Source organism: Camellia sinensis, chromosome 7, assembly GCF_055761805.1.
Source record: "Camellia sinensis isolate YWXY chromosome 7, ASM5576180v1, whole genome shotgun sequence".
NCBI classification, from domain to species: Eukaryota; Viridiplantae; Streptophyta; class Magnoliopsida; order Ericales; family Theaceae; genus Camellia; species Camellia sinensis.
The window spans coordinates 39022999-39045376 of record NC_138967.1 but is presented as its reverse complement, the minus strand read 5'-3'; the positions used below and the strand labels follow the sequence as shown (position 1 = coordinate 39045376).

The following is a 22378-nucleotide window of genomic DNA, read 5'->3' as shown; positions in this document are numbered from 1 at the left end:
AGCGAAGGATTAAAACAAGCACACCAATCATATTACAACCACAAACAAAAATAAAATGCAAATTTAGGCTTAATGCAATTCTATGCTCAAATGAAAGTTGGATTTTGAATTCCTTAGTACTTAACCATATCTATGAAATGGGACCAAGAAAATCTTGGTTTTACAAGTGCAATAGGATATTTCAACTACATATGAAATGAGACTTAAATTATAAGATAGAGTTGGCATTAAAATGAACAAAGATTTCTATTTATTTGTGCTTGAGGCAGGGGGCATGTGAGTCTATCGTTTCTCGCGAAGGATTGTAGAAATTATATTGAAGAAGCCAACATTTATTACTTGTGGAAGGTGATGCAACTGTAATGTACAATTACATTTTGAAAATACAAGTTGATTATTATGTCTTTTTTTTTACGGCATAGATTTAATGAAAATGGGCCAATTATGCAATGTATTTTGGGTTGATGCAAGGTAGTATTTAGGGAGTTTGGTGATGTGGTTGCATTTGATGCTACATGTTTGGTGAATAATTATGACATGCCTTGTGTTCCTTTCGTAGGGTGAACCATCATGAACAATCTAAGTAGACTCATTTTGTATGAAAACAGACATTTACATAGCTATGCAAGTGTTGGCTTATGAATATGTTTGGTAAAGCACCAAACTATAAGTAACTTTTCAATAGCCACCACAACAGTGTCAGTACCTTTTCTCATTTTTTATTTCTATCCATCAACATTTGGGTTCATAAACCAGTGTGGGAGTCAAATAAATCTAATCAACTACAGACTGACTTGTCAACTGGGCCAAATGAGGCCAAAGCCTGTTGTGTTATGGATCGTTGCCGAGTTGGCATTGAGGATCACATGGAATGCCGAGTTTGATGTATTCATGTTGTATGCTGGAGCCAAGTAGTCCAAGGTAGTCGGAAAGGTCCTGCTAGACAACTATTTTGGTCCATCCCAAAATAGCATGATAAGAAAGTGGGACTAGGGAAAGACCCTATAAAAGAGGTAAGGAGGCTGAGGAAAGAGGTATGTGAGAATAACTTATGCTCCAAGAAATACAAAATATCAGTGACCAAGATATAGAACTGACTAGACCGTCGGAGTGCTAATTCCGACACCATAGTCTAGAGTTGTTTATCTATTTCAGGTAACATTGCAGAGAACTTGCTGGCCCCGTCTAGACTAAATGAGTATTTCCAAAATCCACCTCCCCACAATCAGTAAGTAATGTTGTTTTGATTTTATGGCTATAGTGTTTGCACACCCATTGTTGTTTTCTTAGATTTATATGCTTGTTGAACATTATACCACACAAATACAAGGCAATGAGGATATGAATAGATGCCATCATAGAGTTCTTTTCTTTCTTTTTTTCCTCAAAATTGTTAATGGTAGTAGTTAAATCCCAACATAATTCATATTTGGTGATACCTTACTGAAGTTCTTGATGGAGCAGCTCAATTCTCATATTGAAATCATATCTCTCTCTCTCTCTCTCTCTCTCTTAACTTATTTTAGGTGAAATTATTTCTTTTTAATATAAATTGCTTCATTTTTTAGTTTTTACTAACTATGGGGCTTTTTCTTAGTTTATTTTCTATATATTTTTTAGTGTAAATTACAAATGCAATCTTTGAGGTTTGCTTAAAATATGAATGAGTGATTCTACTTACACCATTAGTTTACCTTTTTACACCCTCCATCTCATTACACCACTAAAAAAATGTGATTCTCATTACACCCATTATACTATCAAAACTAGCCCTAAACTAAAGACTCCTCAAAACCCTTTCAGTTTTGTCTCTTTACACCGATAGCTTTTGGTAATTCAATGCTAAAGAATTTCAATTACTCCAGTGTCGTGTTACCAGACAAACTAATTTTTTTTAACTATTTGTTGTCATTCGATTAGATGATTTTATTTTACTTTAACAAGATAGTTGTAGCTCATTTGTGAAGTACATGTTCGATGATACATTGCTATACAAATTAGATTACTCCAGTGTCATGTTGCCGAACTAAAATAAATTTTCCAGCCACCTATCACTTTTCGTGCGTTGTAAATTATCTTCATTGTTGTCGCATTAAAGGCATCTCTTCGGTTTAGTGTAATCAAGATCTCTTTTGATCGCACCATACACATTGACATGTCAACTAACAAGGATGTTTCCTCCTCAAATAATCTACCAGCAAATGAGTGTCCTTCAAGATGTTTAGCAACTAGATGATTGTTGCAATACTTGGTACTTCTTGAACTGATGAGATTGATTGTGACACTATTATTATTGCACTTGGTGCCTCTTTGGTTCATTTTGAAATATTGATTGACGTGGTATCATAATGGTAAAATAAGATTTAACCAAAAACATTAGTTCGGATAATTGTCCCATGAGTAGTCTTCACTCTTTTGCCCTTTTCTCTTTCCACACTTTGAATTCGGATGTAAGGCTAGAACCATTGGAAAGCTTGTTTCCTGGGCTTCGATTTGGACATAAGAACAACCTAAAACGAAGTTCAGAAAAGAGAGTTATGCCTGCTTAAAATTTGAGTACATGTGCTAGAAGCAAGTTTGCTCAAGCGAAGGAAGTTGCGCTCAAGCAGTCTATGTGAATTTCAGAGATTCTGGGAGCTTCTTTACTTTGCCCAAGCCAAGATTTGTTCACTCGAGCGGTCAGGTCAATATTAAGCACTATAAAGTGAGTTTTTGGCCCAAAATCTTTATTCTTTTTTCTTCTCTCCTCTCCCTCTCCTCAATACCAAAACCCTAGAGCCCCAAACACTTTATTTTTCCAATTTTCACCTTAGATCCACCCTAGATCCTTCAAGGAGGTTGAAAGGAAAGCTTGGATCAAGAGTTCTACCGATTATTTCATAATTTTGCCACTGTTTCAAGTGGGTTCTCATCTTCAACTTCCAATCCTGAGGTAGGGGTGTCTTTAACCTGTTATATCTTTGATTTGAGACCCACATGTGGTAATTTCATTAGATATTCATCCTTATATATATGTATATATATGTATGTATATGTGTATGGATTGTGTTGGTTAATAAATGATTTGGAAGGATGTGGTCAATACTTCATGATTTTGGATGGAATGATGTCTATTATTGATGATTTTCGTTGTTGATGAGGAAAATTAGTCCTTAATTCATAAAAGAGAGAAAACCCCAAATTTCCCATAAACCCTAGTTTTGAGATTTCTTCAATAAAGAGGGGTTTTGCTCAATTGGTTTCAACAACATGAAATTGAATGTATTTACATAACTTTAAGGTTGAAATGTTAGATTTGAAGCTTTTCTTTATATACACCTTAAGTTGGTAAAGGTTATTAATGAGGTATCCACCATTATAGGTGTGTAAATTAGTGAATTGTTGTGAATTGAAATCACTGTAGGGAAACTTGAAGATTTATAAATTGATGCATCATATGCATTCCAAATTTCTCTTTTGACACTATGATGAAGTGATTATTGAAAAACGGAAAGGGGTAAATAGTCTATGAGTCCAAGTAGTGAGTTGGGTTGGTTTTTGAGTTGTGTAGTGTAATTGGTACCCACGTAGAGAGTCAAGGTGCTCAATTGTCTTGTTTGCGCATATCGCCGGACGAATGTGGGAAAATATTTTTTGGCGTCCATGAGCCCGCCATTTCAAGAGTCAGCAAATGTGACAAAATGGTTTTTGGGTGTCCACGATCCAGCCGTTTCAAGAGTTGGCAAATGTGGAAAAACGTGGTTTTTGAAAAATGGTTTTGCGTGTCCGCGTCCTCGCTGTTTTTGGAGTTGGAAAATGCGGAAGGGAAAAATGTTTTTAGGTGCTCATCGCCCTGCCGTTTTTGGAGCCATCAAATGTGGGACTATTTTCAGTATACAAAACTATTTCTATATATGTATGCTTTGATTTTTGGCTCGTACTTGGGATGTCATAGTATATTTACCGCCCGTGGATAATGTGGAAAGATTGAGCAAATTTCATGCATTGCATGTTTTCACTCACATACACAGACACTTATATACATCTTCATTTCTATATTTCAAATGTTTGCATTGCATGATCATGTGTCTTTCAATTAATTATATAACTTGTTAAATTCAATACCTACTGAGCTTTTGCTCACCCTAAAGCTAACCAGTCTCAGGAAATGAAGACTAAGCATCTCCTAAGTGATTTCTTGAGAAGAAGAAAATCCTTTTGAAAGGTGAAACCTTTTGTTGAAATCTTTTGTGTTCAAGACTAAGGTTGTAGTGTAATTGGATGTCAGGTTTATGCTAGTGTAACAAGGAACACATTTTTGAAGAAAGTTGACTTGCACTTGTCTTATCGTACATTTTCTTACTTTTGAACTATTTTCTTTTGTTTATGGATTTAATGAGATGATATTGTAAATTTTAGAGGATAGTTTAAAGGGGAACGAAATGTAATGAATGTTATTTTAGTATTATTGTCTCTATCTGTATGGTGGGTGTTGTATGGCGGGGAATGTTCAAGTGAACAGGTTTTGGGACGTGTTTTCCCAGGGCATTACAAATTGATATCAGAGCTGACCAGGTTTGAATACCTTGGGCTCGTGGGAAGTGGCATTTGTCACAATAGGTTTACTAGGCTAGGATGGGACGCTTATGGGCTTTGCATGCTTTATGTGTTTATGTGGCTATGTGGGTATGGGGTTAAGCTTCTAGGATATGACTAGCGTCCATTGCATTCATTGAAATCCTTTTGGAAAAAGCACCTGATCAATGCTTTTCCCACTTGGAGGTCCTTGAGCATCATGAGACAAGTCAGTATTGTAGACACCCCATTTTTAACCGCCCTTAAGACTTGGGTGCCTCAGGTTGATCACTCGATGATGAAAGTTATGCTGTGTAAACGTTTGATTTCTTCAGCAAGAAGAGCTTCTAATCTCAACCTTACACCCAATTTTTGGACCAAAACTATTTTGTCCAAAATTATTTTAGCCCTCAAAACCCTCTCTTTCAAAATATTTTTGAAAATGTGTCTACGATGTTCCGAGGCTCACATTTTGTTAAAAATTGCACTTTTCGGTAAACTGAGGAAGGACAAAGTGCAAATAAATGGAAGAGAATTGAACTCTTTGAAAAATCTTAAAAAAAATCTTATTTAGAGGTTTGGTGTTAAAGAAAATGGGAGGGGAGAGAGGAAAACTAGTTAGGAGAAAAGTTAGGCATCAATCCGTTAGGATAAAACTAAGCAGCCTTCACTAAAATAATCATATCTCTTTGCACACTTAGAATTTAGATGTGAGGCTTCTACCATTGGAAATTAGACTTTCGAGGCTTCAATTTAGACTCAAGAATGACCTAAAACTGAGTCCGGATGAAGGAGATATGCTCGTTTGAAAGCGAGCCTGAAAACAGATTTTTGTGGCCAGCCACTTTAGTGGCCTGCCGACCCTTGCTAGTGGCCTGCTGGCCAGTAGTGAAAATTTTGCCCTTTTTGTGTCTTGCTGTCCACCATTAGTGGCCTACCGGCACAAGTGTCAAAAAATCAAATTTTTGCAAATATTTGTGCTAGCTGTTTCCACATTGCTCCACCTGTCTCTATATAGATATTTTCGACTGAGGCTCATATATTTCTATATATAGATGACCTCCCTCTCATATTTTAAGGTTAGAAAAATTTTGGGAGCCAAAATATCCTCTATCTCTACAATTCTCTCTCTCTCTCTTACAACTTGCATAGCCTTTGCCCAAACACTCTAAATCAAACCTAGAGAGATTCTTGCTGAGGTGATTTGAGCTTGAATTTGAGCTCTTGAAACACTTGAGAGTGTAAAATTGTTGGTTTATGAGTTAAGGGTTCATTCCTCTTCAAGAGGTATATCTTCTCTTGCATTTGTATTATCTTTACACCACTTGTTTTCCATTTTTTCTACTATTTTTTGGACTGTGGAGAGGTGGTTTGGAAATACTCTTGGATCCTAAAAGACGTTCCTGATCCTCTGATTGCCACCTGAAAAAGGGATTAACACTCCGGTCAGGGGTGCCGGAATTAGCACTCCGACAGACAAGTTAGTATATGTCTCTCGTTTGCTTGTGTCTTAAGTTTCTTTCATCTGTTCTCACATACCTCTCTTTGGTTGATGCTCATCTTTTTTATACTCGTCCCTAGTCTCGAGGGTCGGGCCCACTTTTAATCCAGCGCATAACTACTCACTCAGCCATTTTGTCATGTGCCTATTCGCACTTGGCTTCTTGTAAGTTTAATTCTATGGCCGATTTAACTATTCGGCTTATGGGTCCCCCAGGAATGAGCCGAATAGTATATATCCTGATTTTCTTCAGATTCATTTGGTTTTCCTACATATACCATTATTCAGCTCCCATAATTGCCCCTCGAACATCCTACTAATACCAGTTAGTCGGCATGTTTGGTCTTGAACTTGGAGAGTGAAAAATACGACGGCTTCCCTCATTCCAACACAAGTGTCAGAACGTTTATGCTTTTTAGGAATCATTATAATTTCCTGCCCCTTCGTATGCTTCATTCATTTAATGTGATTTGAAACCGTGTTGTCCATTCGAAAGTATTTTTGAATACGCAAAGCTTCTTGGTTGCCTGCCAGTTTGCCTCCTTCATTTCACGACCTCTGTAACTTCTTCTTGTTCCTCACTGTCTTCTCTACTTCTTGTAAGTTCTCCTCTTCTCCATTTCGACTCCCATTTCCTTGTTTGTTTTTTAGTCTAGCGTACTTCTTGTGATATCCCTGTTCCGTAATATGTTAATTGGTCCTTAAAATGAGTATGATTATGTGTTTAATATGTGGTTTTGAATTTGTATCTGTTTACCGTAGGACTATCTGTTTGATTATCTACTTTCGAAATTAAATTGAAGGCCTTATCAGCCACCGAAACCAAAATTGATTGCGCCAATGTGATTGGCATAATTTTTAGAGCCTACGGTGAAGTTTAATTGAAAAATTGATTCAGACCAGATTAAGTTGATTAATTGGCGAATTAGTGCCCAATTATTTCTTATTATAAAATTGTGGCTAGTGGAGATTTATGTGAAAAGGCATCATACACTCGATACCTCTCCTTTTATCTTCATTTGGGCTGATCAACTCTCTAGAAAGAGAGAAGGCCGGCTGTTAGAGAGAGAAAGGGAGAGACTTGTGTAATTTTTGGCTCAAGCTTGGGGATTTGAAGATTTAGCTCAAGAATTGACTAGAGCTTGGGTGTTTGAAGCTCTTAGGTGAGTGAATTTGTGAATATTAGTTGTGATTTTGTGAATTTAAATTGGAATAATGGTCAAGAACATGAATTTGATTGAGCATGATGTAATTGAATTGGTTTTGTTGAATTGAGAGCTAATATGTGCATGCATGTAAGAAATTGTTTTGAATTTGCATGTTTGAGCTTGAAATACATGATTCATGTAGAGTTATGGTTAAAGCTCATGTTATGACCACCATTTGTATCATCTAAGTTGAGAATGAGAGTAATACATCACATGAATGTACAATTTATGAGGATAGGAGCTTTGAATACATGAATATGTTATGATGAAAATGAGTTTGGTGTGATTTGAGCCATGCATGTGATTATTTTGTGAAATTGAGCTCCATTATGTTGTAATTTAGTGTTTGTACCATGTTAGTACATGAATATGTGAAGTTTGAGCTGAGATTATGAGTTTGGAACCTTTGGAGGTCGTTTTGAGCTCAAGAACACATTCTGGAAAACCCAGAAATTTGATGTCCGCTCGAGCGTGAATTTCGTGCTCCCAGTATTTTCTGCAGACCATGATGTCCGCTCGAGCGAGTAAGTCTACGCTCGAGCGGGGAGCTATGTAGGATGGACTTCCGCTCGAGCGTCCAAGTTCCACGCTCGAGCGTAAAAATGACATAACCAGTACTTTTGCAGACCTCATGGGTCCGTTCGAGCGGGGAAGTCCACGCTCGAGCAGGGACCCTGTTTGATGAAATTTTGTTTATGCGTTCTGTGTTTCGTTTTCCGCCCTCATTCACTTGTAAGTACTCTTAGGCATGCATTGAGCATTGCAATTGAGTTAATGAGATAAGAATGAAGCCTAAAGAGGAAAATGTAAATTTAGAATGGATCAAATTGCTTGTGACCTTTTTGTGTTCATGGAATGTGTAAGGTCGAGCTCCAGGGCAAACCAACCAACCGATCACTGTGAGTAATATCGATATTTGAAACTTGTCATTTGTCCAATTGCTTATTTCCTTATAAGCCTTATGAGTCTGCCGGTTTGAATTATGGACAAATGTTTGACATGAATGGATGGGCCGAAGGCCGTTTTGACATGAATAGATAGGCCAAAGGCCGTTTTGACATGAATGAATGGGCCAAAGGCCGTTTTGACATGAATGAATGGGCCGAAGGCTGTTTTGACAAGAATGGATGGGCTAGAGGCCGTTTTGACATAAATGAGTGGGCTAGAGGCCATTTTGACAAGAATGAAGGATAAATGGGCCAAGGGCCAGTATGTTTGAAACCACAGTTACTTGACTTCAATTGTGTGTATAAATGTTAAATGAATATGTGAATTGGGCCCAAGGCCGTTCGGAGTATGTTGTTCTACATATCATTTGTATCTTCTTATTTTGATATTATTCACTAGGCTATTGCTCACGCTCATCCATGTGTTTGTAGGTGAGCCAAGAGAGGTCCAGACCCAGCCCCAGTGAAATATGTGTGGAACAACCGAGTTTTGGAGAGTCAGCCCTTGTGTCTCACGCACGAGACCCGCCTTCGCCTTTCTGTTATTTTATTCTATTTTGTCATGTTGGCGAGGACCTTGTATACACCTGTATATAGTTTTCAAGGGTTGACTTAGTTTTGGATGATCCTGTTTGTACAGAACTTGTGCTACTGTATTTCTATTGTGAGTTATTTGGTTTGTTTTGATGTGCCATGTAAGCACAGCTCTATGGACAAAGTTTTAAATTTTGCTTCTGTTTGGCCCCTTTACTCTGATGAGTTATGTGTATTTTGGTTTGAGGCCGTAGGTAATCTCAAGATTACTGACCAGTTATGGCCTTAACCCATAGGGGCGGGTTTGGGTCATGACACTTCCTATACTGGCTAGGATGGTGAAACATCTGAAAGCCCTTCTTTCTGCGGATCGAGTTTCTGCTTTTCGACGTCATTTTTCCATTCCTGACGATGTCCATCTGTCACTCGTGGCAGAGAGCGTAATTGACATGTAGAGGACCAATGAGAGTACAATCATCTTTCCTCTCCTGTTAATCGCTGAGGGCAGAGTCTGTTTCCCTTTTCACCCATTTTTGAGGGCCGTCCTTCGTCACTGTGGTCTAATCCCTTCTCAGCCTAACAAAAACTTTTATCGAATCATAATAGGAATTTTGGAATTAAACCAACGCTTTAGGCTCAATCTTGGAATCCCTGCTATTCGACATTGCTATGCCTTGGCCAAATCCTCTGGTCGGCAGGGGCATTACTTTCTCAGGGCCAAGGACACTGACCATCATTTGGTGACTATGCTTGCCAGCTCTGGCAAGCATGTTGACGATGTCATGGTCGTTGTCCGAGGCAACTGGGAATTCAGCAAGGGCGAAGATTGCCTAGATCCCGTGCCTAGACAAAAAGGTGAACCAGGTGGCCGCATAGTCCTCCATGTGTATTTGTTGTATATTTACCCGACTTAGATTCTATGCACTTACCATTTTATTTACGTAGGTAACGATTTGAAAAAAGTTCTGGTCTCAGCCGACGACGTTGTACTTGCGCAAATCAAAACCACGCTGCAGTTCTTTGGCCATCCAAACCTCCAAAAACAAGGGAGGATGGCCCACATACTTCTAAGATACAAGCTAACTTACGCTACGTTTTCGGCCGTAAATAGCATTCCGATTCCAAGAGGCGAACAACAACTTACGGCATTTGTTTTCCCGAACTTCAAAAATCTTAAGGAGATTGGTCTTGAAGATTCAAATTTAGAGCCAGCAAATGAAAAAATAGCCGAAGAAGTCGTTGAGCAGCCGAATCAGTCCACCTTGGACAGATCCGATAGTCTTAGGGAGTAGGTTGACATAGCTCTAAATTTTGCTTTTGAGGAAGCCAGCCTCATCCATCCAACCCTCCATCCACTTCAGGCCGAGTAGACGTCTCCTTTGAAGATATTTTTACCGACTTAGGGGACCTTCCCGGCGCATATCCTAAGAACATGGTTGGGGAGTCGCTCACGCAGATGGCCAGGAGGAAAAACATCGAGAGGATGGCCACCCGGAGGAAAGCCGAAGCCAAACGATCTGAACCTTCACCCATTGTAAGAGCTGAGTCTTCTCCGCCTATTCCTATGGAAGAAACAACTCAGATTGATACGGCCGAAACGGAGCACATTGTCGATCAACAGGGCAATCAGGAGGCCGAGCATAGGGGGGAAAAACATCCTACCAAGCACGAAGCCGACTCTGCAAAAAACCTAACCGATAAACGACTGTGCATAGAGGAGTCAAACTTGGTTGTGTCGTTTATCATACAACCAGGATAAAGAACGTGCCGATTGCTTCTGATTCATTGGCTGTGAAAGACCCTGCTGTGGCCTTAAGCATGGCCTCTTCAATTTCCCTGCCGATTGACAGAGCAACCTTTTGGGCGGAGCCGGATTTGCTGTCCATAACATTAGCCGCTCAATCGACCATATTGGTACATGACTTGAGCCTTGTCTGCAGTCTTGCACCTATATTTTTTATTTTTATTTTTTATTTAACTCTAATTCCTTGTTTTACAAATGGTGGGCAGGATAGCTGAGATTGGCTACCGTCAACATGATGCTATAGAACAAATCAGCTTTCTCATAGTCGAAATTGAAAATAAAAAGAGCAAGGCCATGAAGGCCTCTCTCAGAGCCGAGTCCGAGGCGATGAAAGCGGTGGAAGAACGTTCAAGGGCCGACGCCGAGATAGAAAAGGCCAAGAGTTCCGACCAACTCAGGTTGGCTGCTGAAGAGAGGGCGAACGTGAGCGATGATGCGCTCAAGTTAGCCAAGAAGGTGATTACCAAATTGGAGGCTGATTTGGAAGCATCAAAGAAGGCAAAGGAAATAGTCGACTCCGAGATTTCCAAAGCATTCCAAGCTGGGAATGACGCCGCCTTGGAAAATTACGTGGAGGAAGTACCCAAGTTCAAGAATCGGGGCTTCAAACACGGCTGGCTCAAAGCCCTCTCTGCCGCTAATGTGACATTGGCACAGCCGATTCCATACGAGCAGGTGAACATTGAGCCGCTGGAGTCTGACCCTGAAGATTGACTAGGGAGTTGTGGAGGAGTGGTTTGGAAATACTCTTGGAATGTTCCTGATCCTCTGATTGCCACCTGAAAAAGGGATTAACACTCCAGTCGGGGGTGCCGGAATTAGCACTCCGACGGACAAGTTAGTATATGTCTTAAGTTTCTTGGGTTTTTTCTCACGTACCTTTCTTTGGTTGCTGTTCCTCTATTTATATTCGCTTTTGGGCCCTAGGGTCGGGCCCACTCTTAATCCATCGTGTGATGGCTCATTCGGCCCCTTCTGTCGTGTGCCAATTCCCACTCAGCTTTCTGTTCAGCTGGCTCTATGGCCGATTAGTTCATTCGGCGTTGGGATTGTACATGATGGAGCCGAACATAATATATATCCTAATTACTATCAGACCCGTTATTTGGCTTCCCTACAAGTACTGATATTCGGCTCCCACAATTGCCCTCCAAACATCCTACTAACTCCAGTCAGTTGGCATGTTTGGTTTTGAACTTGAAAAGTCAAAAAATTTGGCGGTTAACCTCATTCCAACATAAGTGTCAGAATGCGCACGCTTTTTAGGCATCATTACAATTTCCGGCCCTTCGTATGTTTCCTTCATTTAATGCGATTTGAAACTATGTTGTCCTTTCGAATGTATGTTTTTTGAATACGCAAAGTTTCTAGTTTGCCTTTCAGTATACCTCCATTTCGCAACCTCTGCAACTTCCTCCCCGTTTCTCATTGTCTTCTCCGCTTCTTGTAAGTTCTCTTCTCTTCCATTTCGATTCCCCTTTTCTTATTTTTTTTTAGTTTTGCATACTCCCTAAACTGGCTAGGATGGCCAAACATTTGAAAGCCCTTCTTTCTGCAGATCAAGTTTCTGGATTTTGACGCCTTTTTTCCATTCCTGACGACGTCCACTTGTCACTCGTGACGGAGAGCACCATTGATATGGAGAGGACTGATAAGAGCACAATTATCTTTTCTCTCCTATCAATTGCTGAGAGAGGAGTCTGTTTCCCCTTTCACCCATTTTTAAGGACCGTCCTTCGCCACTGGGGTCTAATCCCTTCCCAACCTAATGTAAATTTTTACCGAATCATAATGGGAATTATAGAGTTGAACCGACGCATTAGGATCAATCTTGGTATCCCTGTTATTCGGCATTGCTATGCCTTGGCCAAGTCTTCTGGCCGGTAGGGGCACTACTTTCTCAGGGCTAAGGACATCGACCATCATTTGGTGACTATGCTTGCCAGCTCTGGTAAGCGAGTTGACGATGTCATGGTTGTTGTCTGAGGCAACTGGGAATTCGGCGAGGGCGAAGATCACCTAGATCCTATGCCTAGACGAAAAGGCAAACCAGGTGGCCGTATAGTCTCTTATATGTATTTGCCATATATTTACTCGGCTTTTCTTCCATGCACTTAACGCTTTATTTATGCAGGCAACGATTTGAAGAAAATTCTGGTTTCGGCCAACAACGCCGTGCTTGCGGAAATCAAAACCGCACTCCAGTTCTTTGGCCATCCAAACCTCCAAAAGCAAGGGAGGGCGACTCATATACTTCTCAGATACGAGCCAACTTACACAACCTTTTCGGCCGCAAACAACATTTCGATTTCGAGGGACAAACAGCAGCTCACGGCTTTTATCTTTCCCAACTTCAAAAACCATAGGCAGATTGGTTTGAAGGCTTCTGATTTGGAGCAAGTGGAAGAACAAGTAGCCGAAGAAGTCGTCAAGTAGCCGAATCAGCCTATTTTGGAAGTCAAAAAAGTTGATGAGGCTCTGAATTTGGCTTTCGAAGAAGCCGGCCTTAATCGATCCAACCCTCCATCTACTTCAGGCCGAGGGGACTCTCTTTTGAAGACATTTTTACCGACTTAGGGGACCTTCCCGGCACGTACCCTGAAAACATGGTTGGGGAATTGCTCACGCAGCTGGCTAGGAGAAAAAATGCCGAACAGATGGCCACCCAGAGGAGGGCTGAGACTAACCGATCTGAACCTCACCCTGCTGCTGTGGCTGAGTCTTCTCAGACGAATACCGAAACGGAGCGGGTTGAAATGGCTCAAGTTAAAACGGCCGAGTTAGAGCAAATTATCGAACAGTTTGATCAAGAGGCTGAGCAGAGGGGAAAAAAGTGTCTCACTGAGCACGAAGCCGACCCTGAGGAAATACTTACCGATAAACAGCCATGCTTGGAGGAGTCGAACTCGGTTGTGCCGTTCATCTTCCAACCAAGGATAAGGAACGTGCCAATTGCGTCCGATGCGTCGACTCTAAAAGATCCGGTTGTGGCCTTGAGCATGGCTTCCTCAATGTCCTTGCCAGTTAACAGAGCGACTTTTCAGGCAGAGCCAGATTTATTGTCAATAGCATTAGCCGCTCAATCGACCATATTGGTACGTGACTTAAACTTGTCTGTAGTCTTTCACCTATATAATTTTTATTTTTATTATTAGTTTTTTTTTTAAACTCTAATTCCTTCTTTTGCAAACGGCGGGCAGGATAGCTGAGATCGGCCACCGTCAACATGATGCTATTGAACAGATCGGCTTTTTGAAAACTGAAATTGAAAATGAGAAGAGCAAGGCCATGGAGGCCTCTCAGAGAGCCGAGTCTGAGGCGGTAAGAGCGGCGGAGGAGCGTGCAAGAGCCGACGCTGAGGAAAAAAAGGCGAAGAGTTCTGACCAACTCAAATTGGCTACCGAAGAGAGGGAAAACGTGAGTGAAGATGCCCTTAAGTTAACCAAGGAGGTGATTGCCAAGCTAGAAGCTAATTTGGAAGAGTCAAAAAAGGCAAAGGAAATAGTCGACTTCGAGATTTCCAAAACGTTCCAAGCTAGGAAGGATGCTGCCTTGGAGAACTATGTGAAGGAAGTACCTAAGTTCGAGAATCGAGGCTTCAAACACGGCTGGCTCAAAGCCCTCACTGCCGCTAATGTGGCATTGGCGTAGCCGATTCCATATGAGCAGGTGGACGTTGATCTGCTGGAGTCTGACCCTGAAGATTGACAAGGGTGACATTTTGATTTTTGTTAGGCATCTTCCATGTAGAGTTTTTGTAGGTTTTTGTTAGTAGATTTTTGTTTGTTTACTTCAGTTAGAAGTTAAATGAAGGGTTGAAGTTAAATGTAGGGTAATTTTCATGTGTAAAATGACTACTATCTGTACTCAATTTATTAATGAAAATTTCATTTGCTTTTCTGTCTGTTGCATGTGCTAGTTAACAATCTAGTAAGATATAAGATCATGAGATGAGTAAATTACACATCCAATTAAATATCTGTAGGTTAGATAGTTGCGTATCTTTGCAATTTAGCCGAATAAACTAACCATTTTGCCCTTGTCTCAACTAATGAACTGGAACGCCGAATATCGATAGTTCATGGATTGGCTGAGGTAGATGAATTAATCGGTGAATAAATTAATGAATATGCCCTTGACCCAGTTAGTGAATGAACTAGAATGCCGAATATTGGTGGTTCATGGATTAGCTGGGGCACATGAACTTATCAGTGCAAGGCCTTGAAATTTAGCCGATTAGTTTAAGAATCTGCCCTTGCCCCAGCTAATGCATGAACTATAACGCTGAATATCGGTGGTTCATGGATTGGCTAAGGCATATGAACTAATCGGCGAATAAATTAATGAATATGCTAGTGAACTGGAACGCCGAATATCGGTGGTTCATGGATTGGCTGGGGCATATGAACTCATCGGCACAAAGGCCTTGAAATTTGGCCGATTAGGTCAACGAATCTACCCTTGCCCCAGCTAATCAATGCACTGTAACGCCGAATATTGGTGGTTCATGGATTGGTTAAGGCACATGAACTAATCGACTAGTAAATTAACGAATATGCCCTAGACCCAGTTAGTGAATGAACTGGAATGCTGAATATTGGTGATTCATGGATTAGTAAGGGTACATGAACTCATCAGCTCAAGGCCTTGAAATTTGGCCGATTAGATCAACGAATCTGCCCTTGCCCCAGCTAATCAATGAACTGTAACGCCAAATATCGGTGGTTCATGGATTGGCTGAGGCACATGAACTAATCGGTGAATAAATTAATGAATATGTCCTAGACCTAGTTAGTGAATGAACTGGAACACCGAATATCGGTGTTTCATGGATTAGCTGGGGCATATGAACTCATCCGTGCAAGGCCTTGAAATTTGGCCGATTAGATCAACGAATCTGCCCTTGCCCCACCTAATCAATGAACTGTAACGCCGAATATCAGTGGTTCATGGATTAGCTGGGGCACATGAACTTATTAGCGCAAGGCCTTGAAAACAAGCCTTGATGAGAGCGCCCCGGGAGTGCTGCACCCGTAACGAACAAAGGGGATGGGGACTGCGTGCGTGGAGGTTCCATTGTTGCGTTTAAATCCAACAAATTGAGAGAGGAAAAAGGCAGTGTGGATGATTGTGGATGGCAAGAAGACTATTCTTCAACAACAGAGGGGAGGTAGAACACTGGCAGAACTTGACGCAGAGATTAATCGAGGTGGTGAGCCTATGCGCACGGGGAGTAGGACGTCGAGGGAGAGTGAGAAACGTCATTCCCCACGTCATCGAAGTAGGTCACCCAGAAAGGAAAAACAGCAACGAGGAAACTCCCCTCGCTTGAGAGGAGAAACTAGTGCAACACTGCGCCTGTTGAGTTTTTCGATTTTCGTTGGGAACAAACCGATGACGGAAGCGGATTCCATTATCCGCGACCTAAAAGTAGCAGTCGAGTTTGCTCGACAGATTTTTCTGCCAGAAGTTCAGCAGTCCATGGTCGGCCGGGCTGACTACGAAGTTTTTCGGAAGGGTGTTCATGGAGCAGTAAAGGGTTTGTATACCGCCTATGAAATCGGCATGCGGCTTCGTGCCACGAGAAGGGAGATAGAGCAAGGGATGCTCGCATTCAGAGCTTGTATGCCCATGCGGAGAAGGGCGAAAATGAGCTGAAGAAAGCTAACACTTCTGAGACTCATTCGGCAAGTCAAGTGAATCCGATTGTCGCGGAACGAGTAAACCGCCGAATTTTGGATCACGCGACTGCCGATTGAGAAACAGCGAGCATGTTTGCGATAGAATCTACGAAGGCCATGTACTATGAAAAAGGCTTCAATGACAGCCGAAAAATTGGAATAGACAAGACGAAGGAAAAACTAGTCGAGGAAGTATGTCAATGAGAAAATCGTAGATTTAAGCATGGATGGATCAAGGCACTCCAGGCCGCAAGCGTTGATCCAGCGTCGCCCTTGTATCAGAGTTATACTTTTCCGTTTGAGGCTTTCAATGCAGAGAAGACTGATGACGAGGAGGGAGCCGAATAATTTTGATGTACATTGTTCCATTTTCATGTAAAGCATCTACTCATGATCTATTAAATACATAAAAAATATTATTCAAAATGTGCATATGTTTATTTCGATCAATGCTCGTAGATTAAGTCGCGTCTACTATTTTATGTCAATTACGCTTGTGTTTGTCAATCACAAGTCTCGACAAGAGCTCTAAACTCGAAGGCTTATTCGGCCCGAACGTGTCATTCACGAAGGGCGCTCAAAATTCAAAGGCTTTTTGTATTGGCCAATCGTGATTTCCACGAAGGGCGCTCCGAATTCGGAGGCTTATTCGGCCCAAACATGTCATTCACAAAGGACGCTCCGAATTTGGAGACTTTTTGTATTGGCCAATTGTGATTTCCACAAAGGGTGCTCCAAATTCAGAGGCTTATTCGGCCCGAACGTGCCATTCACGAAGGGCGCTCCGAATTTAGAGGCTTTTTGTATTGGTCGATCGTGATTTCCACTAAGGGCGCTCCGAATTTGAAGGCTTATTCGGCCCAAACGTGTCATTCACAAAGGCCGCTCCGAATTCAAAGGCTTTTTGTATCGGCCAATCATGATTTCCACGAAGGGCGCTCTGAATTTGAAGGCTTATTCGGCCCAAACGTGTCATTCACGAAGGGTGCTCCGAATTCGGAGGCTTTTTCTGTTGGGCGATCGTGATTTCGACGAAGGGCGCTCCGAATTCGGAGGCTTATTCGGCCCGAACATGTCATTCACGAAGGGCGCTCTGAATTCGGAGGCTTTTTGTATTGGCCAATCGTGATTTCCACGAAGGGCACTCCGATTTCGGAGGCTGATTCGGCCCAAACGTGTCATTCACGAAGGGCACTCCGAATTCGGAGACTTTTTGTGTTGGCCAATCGTGATTTCCACGAAGGGCGCTCCAAATTTGGAGGCTTATTCGGTCCAAATGTGTCATTCACGAAGGGCGCTCCGAATTCGAAGGCTTTTTGTATTGGCCAATCGTGATTTCCACGAAGGGTGCTCCGAATTCGGAGGCTTATTCGGCCAAAATGCGTCATTCACAATGGGTGCTCTGAATTCAGAGGTTTTTAGTATTAGCCAATCGTGATTTCCACGAAGGGCGCTCTGAATTCGGAGGCTTATTCAGCCAAAACATGTCATTCACAATGGGTGCTCCGAATTCAGAGGTTTTTAGTATTAGCTAATCGTGATTTCCACTAAGGGCGCTCCGAATTCGGAGGCTTTCTCACACAACCAGAACTCACTGGGCAACACAACCAGAACTCACAAGATAAGAGAGAACATTGTATTGAAAAAAGAAAGATATACATGGCGTAAAATCAAAACAAGCTGTCATGCCGTACAAGTTAATGATAAAATTTGCACAAGTGTGTGGAATTCCATGAATGCGGCAAGCTTCTTCTATCAATGTCTTTGAGCCAATATGCCTCTGTTCCTGCGATTGAATTAATCTGATAAGGGTCGTCCTAGTTAGGACCCAATTTTCTGTCAGTCGGATTCCTAGCAGCGGGAAGCACTTTCTTGAGGACCAATTCTCCTGGTGTATAACGACGTAGCTGAACATGTTGATTATACGACTTAGCGAGCTGTTGCTGGTACCATGTCATGGATGCAAGGGCACGGTCTCGGCGTTCTTCAATCAGAGTCAAGTCCAAGGCCAACATCATATCATTTCAGCCCATGTCAAAAACCTTCAATTTCAAGGTTGGGAGGCCGATCTCTAGGGGGATGATTGCTTGGGTTTCGAAGCATAGAGCAAACGGCGTTTCCCTAGTGGATTGCCTCGTAGTAGTGCGATGAGCCCACAACACACTGGGCAACTCTTCGACCCATCTGCCTTTAGCTTTCTCCAGCCTTTTCTTGATGCCGTCCAAAATAACCTTGTTGGTGGCCTCAACTTGACCATTGCTTTGGGGGTAAGCTGGCGAGGAAAAGTAAGGCCAAATACCATAAGTGTTGCACAATTCTCGATACACCCCACAATCAAACTGGGTACCGTTGTCAGAAACAAGTGCTCGTGGTATGCCGAACCTTGTTATGATGTTTTACCATACAAAACGCTTAACGTCAGAATCTCGAATATGTGTTAGTGCCTCCGCTTTGACCCATTTTGTGAAATAATCAGTCACAACAATTAGGAATCACTTGTTGCCTGGGGCCCATGGTAACGGTCCAACGATATCAAGTCCCCATTGAGCAAACAGCCAAGGGCTAGTGATAGAATTTAACTCCTCGGCTGACAGATGAGTTAAGAGGGAAAACTTCTGTCATTGACCACATTTCTTGACATAACACTCGGCATCAGTTCGCATGGTCGGCCAATAGTACCCCTACAATACAGCGCAATGAGCCAGAGAACGTCCACCTGAATGGGCACTACAACTGCCTTCATGTATTTCAAACAAAAGTTCCTCGACTTTATCCGGGTGAACACACTCTAAGTACGGCCTGGAGAGAGATTTTTTGTAAAGCTTCCCCTATGGATCCAAATAGTATCGGAGGGCTTTGTTTCGGAGTTTGTGTGCTTCTTTCTTATCCATCGGGAGCTGCTCTGAAGATAGGAATGTGGCGATAGGGTCCATCCAACTCAGACCCGGTTCAATAACGTTGACCTGAACTGATTTTGAAGAGGAAATGCTCGGCTCGGGGACGAACCCTACTTCAATTGTCTGCTTAATTTCTAAGTTGATAGTAGAGGCTAAGCAAGCCAGGGCATCTGCATGCGTGTTTTGATCCCGAGTTATTTGATTCAGCTCATGGTGATCAAATTTCGCGAGCAAAGAACTCGCTGTTTTCATATAGGCTGCCATGCGATCATTTTTGGTTGCATATTCCCCTTTCAACTGGTTGATTACTAGCTTTAAGTCACAGAAAATAAGCAAATGTCGTGCACCGAGGTGAAGTGCATTTCGCAGGCAGGTTAACAGTGCTTCGTATTACAGTTTTCATTGTTCAATGCGTCGAAGCCTAATTTGACGGCATGTTCAATTATTGCCCCTTTGGGGGTCATGATTACTATGCCAGCCCCACTGCCACGTTGGTTGGATGACCCGTCGCAATACATCTGCCAAACGTCGCCAACATGCATTCTCCAGTTGGGCTTAGTTTGCACTTGATCAGATTTAAAGTCGGCGAGGGATCCTGTGAACTCGGCTACAAAGTCGGTAAGCACTTGCCCTTTGATGGAAATTCTTGGTAAAAACTGGATATCATACTAGCCGAGTTTAAGAGCCCATTTCGAGACGCCCCCCGATGCTTCCGCGCTGCGGAGTGCTGACCGGAGGAGATATTTCGTTGGTACCCCAATGGTATGCCCCTAAAAGTAGTGCATCAGTTTTCTTGCAGCCATGATGAGGGCAAGGATAAGCTTTTCTAATGGAAGATAACGTGTCTTGGCGTCGGCCATAGCTTTGCTCACATAGTAAACTGGTCGCTGCTCCCCTAGTTCTTCCTTCAACAGTACGACGCTGACCGCCCGGTCAGATATTGCCAGATACAAAATGAGTGGATCACTGGCTGCAGGTGTTGCCAAGAGTGGTACTGATCGGAGATAAGATTTCTGGCCGTTCAAAGCAGCCTGGCACTCAGGAGTCCAATCAAATGCTCTACCTTGCCGAAGTGTGTGAAAGAATTGTTGGCAGCAATCTGTGGAACGGCTGATAAACCTGTTGAGCACGACGGCCATCCCCATTAGCATCTGAACCTCTTTGACTGACCAAGGGGATCCAAGCTCTAGAATTTCTGTGATTTGCCTTGGATTGGCTTCGATTCCACGGTGGTTAACGATGCAGCCAAGGAATTTGGCGGATCCGATGCCGAATGTACACTTAGAAGTGTTCAATTTCATCTTGTACTTTCGAAGAATGCTGAATGTCTCTGACAAATGGGCTAGATGGGAGTGCTTTTCCATGGATTTGACCACCATATCATCGATGTATACTTCCGTGGTACGGCCAAGTTATTCCTTGAACATGGAGGTCACTAGTCTTTGATAAGTTGCCCCCGTATTCTTCAGGCCAAAAGGCATGACCTTGTAGCAATAGGTTCCTCTTGGGGTGAGGAATGTGGTTTTTTCTTGATCCTCCGGATGCATGGCAACTCCGGATGCATGGCTCTTTTATGATAGCCTTTGTAGGCATCAAAGAAGCTCATGCGTTGATGATGTGCCGTTGCATCTACGAGTTGGTCTATTTTGGGTAGGGGAAAACAGTCCTTGGGACAAGCTTTGTTCAAGTCCGTAAAATCCACACAGACACGCCAAGAGCCATTCTTTTTCTTTATGACCATAGTATTGGACAACCATGTAGGATAAGTTACTTCACAAACCGCCCCGGCTTCAAGTAACTGATCTACTTCTTCAACGACGGCCGAAATATGCTCCGCGGCTAACCGTCGGTTTCTCTGAATAATCGGCTTACATTTTGGATCGACATTCAAGCGATGTTGGGCCACTGATGGATCTACTCCTGGCATCTCGTATGGGGACCATGCAAATACATCAATATTGCAGAGTAAGAAGGCTACCAACTCCTGCCTTTCGACTTTATCCAAGGAAGCGCCGATCATGAAGAACTTGTTAGGACTTTTGTCAATTTTGACCCGATGCAGTGCTTTGATTGCTTTTTCACTTGGGATCCTCCCAATGTCTTCGAGGCTCTCCCTATCCGGTACCTCAATTGAATGCACTTCTAGTTCCCTTGGTCTCTTTGTAGCTAGAAGATAGCATGCCTGCACCGATTTCTGAGAGTCGCGAATTTGTGCGATACCGTATTCAGTTGGAAAACGGAGCAGTTGGTGGTAGGTTCTTGGCACGGCTTGCATCGTATGTAACCAAGTTCTGCCCATGATCAGATTATACGGCGAAGGGAGCTTGACAACTAGAAATTCCACGTCTACTGATCTAGTGCCGGCCCGTACAGGTAGTGTGATCTTGCCCAAAGGATACTCCAGGTTAGCATTGAAGCCGAATAACGGGTAATCAGCCGAAGACAGGTCTAAATTGGTAAAACCAAGTTTGACAAAAGTTCTGTAATACATTATCTCCGAAGTGCTGCCCTAGTCAATGAGAACACGCTCGATGGTGAATATGTTTACACGTAACTCGATGACGAGGGGATCAGTGTGGGGGTGGGTCACTCCAACTAAATCACTGTCATCGAAACTAATCATTCCAGTGTCGTGTGGCCGTTTCACTGGCGTCATAGGGCTATGGGTGCTAGACGACAACTGGATTGTGTGCACCTCGGGTGGCGCCGGCAAGCTGTATATCATATGAATTACACCAAGAGGAGGTGACTTCGGCCGTAGAGCTACCATATTTGTTGAATTGTTCTTTCGGACGTATTGCGTAAGACGGCTGTCTTGCACCAATTCTTCAAGGTGATCTTTTAATGCATAATAACTATCAGTGTCATGGCCATGGTCTTTATGATACTCACACCGTTTATCCTATCTTCTCGTATCGAGAGGTCCCATTATCTTGGGCGGCCACTTGAAGAACAAAAGGTGTTGTTCTTTCGATAGAATCTTATTGATCGGCTCTGTCAGCTCCGTGTATCTCTTACATGAGCACCTTGTGCACCTGCTATCCACTTGATATTGTTCATTAGCTCGATGTGAACATTGGTCATTTGATCGGCGCGAGTCTTGCCTTTTGTCTCGTTTAGGTCGATTCCGTTGCTCGAGGCTTCTTGACGGCACGGTGCTAATCGGCTGAACAATTCTCGACATGGCTGTCTCAACGGCTTTACGTTCGACTTTGACTCGAAGGGCATCGTCTTCCACTTTGCAGTATTCTT

The 22378-nt window shown here is 42.5% G+C and overlaps 1 protein-coding gene across 1 annotated transcript; it reads right to left on the bottom strand.

Moving 5' to 3' along the window:
- Nucleotides 1–19896: 19896 nt before the first annotated feature.
- LOC145795745 (uncharacterized) lies at nt 19897–21617 on the bottom strand. Its single transcript, XM_082880626.1, has 2 exons — nt 20835–21617; nt 19897–20481 (listed from the first exon to the last, which is right to left on the bottom strand). The coding sequence occupies exons 1-2, from the start codon at nt 21615–21617 to the stop codon at nt 19897–19899; spliced, it is 1368 nt and encodes a 455-aa protein (XP_082736752.1).
- Between the last annotated feature and the right edge of the window lie 761 nt (nt 21618–22378).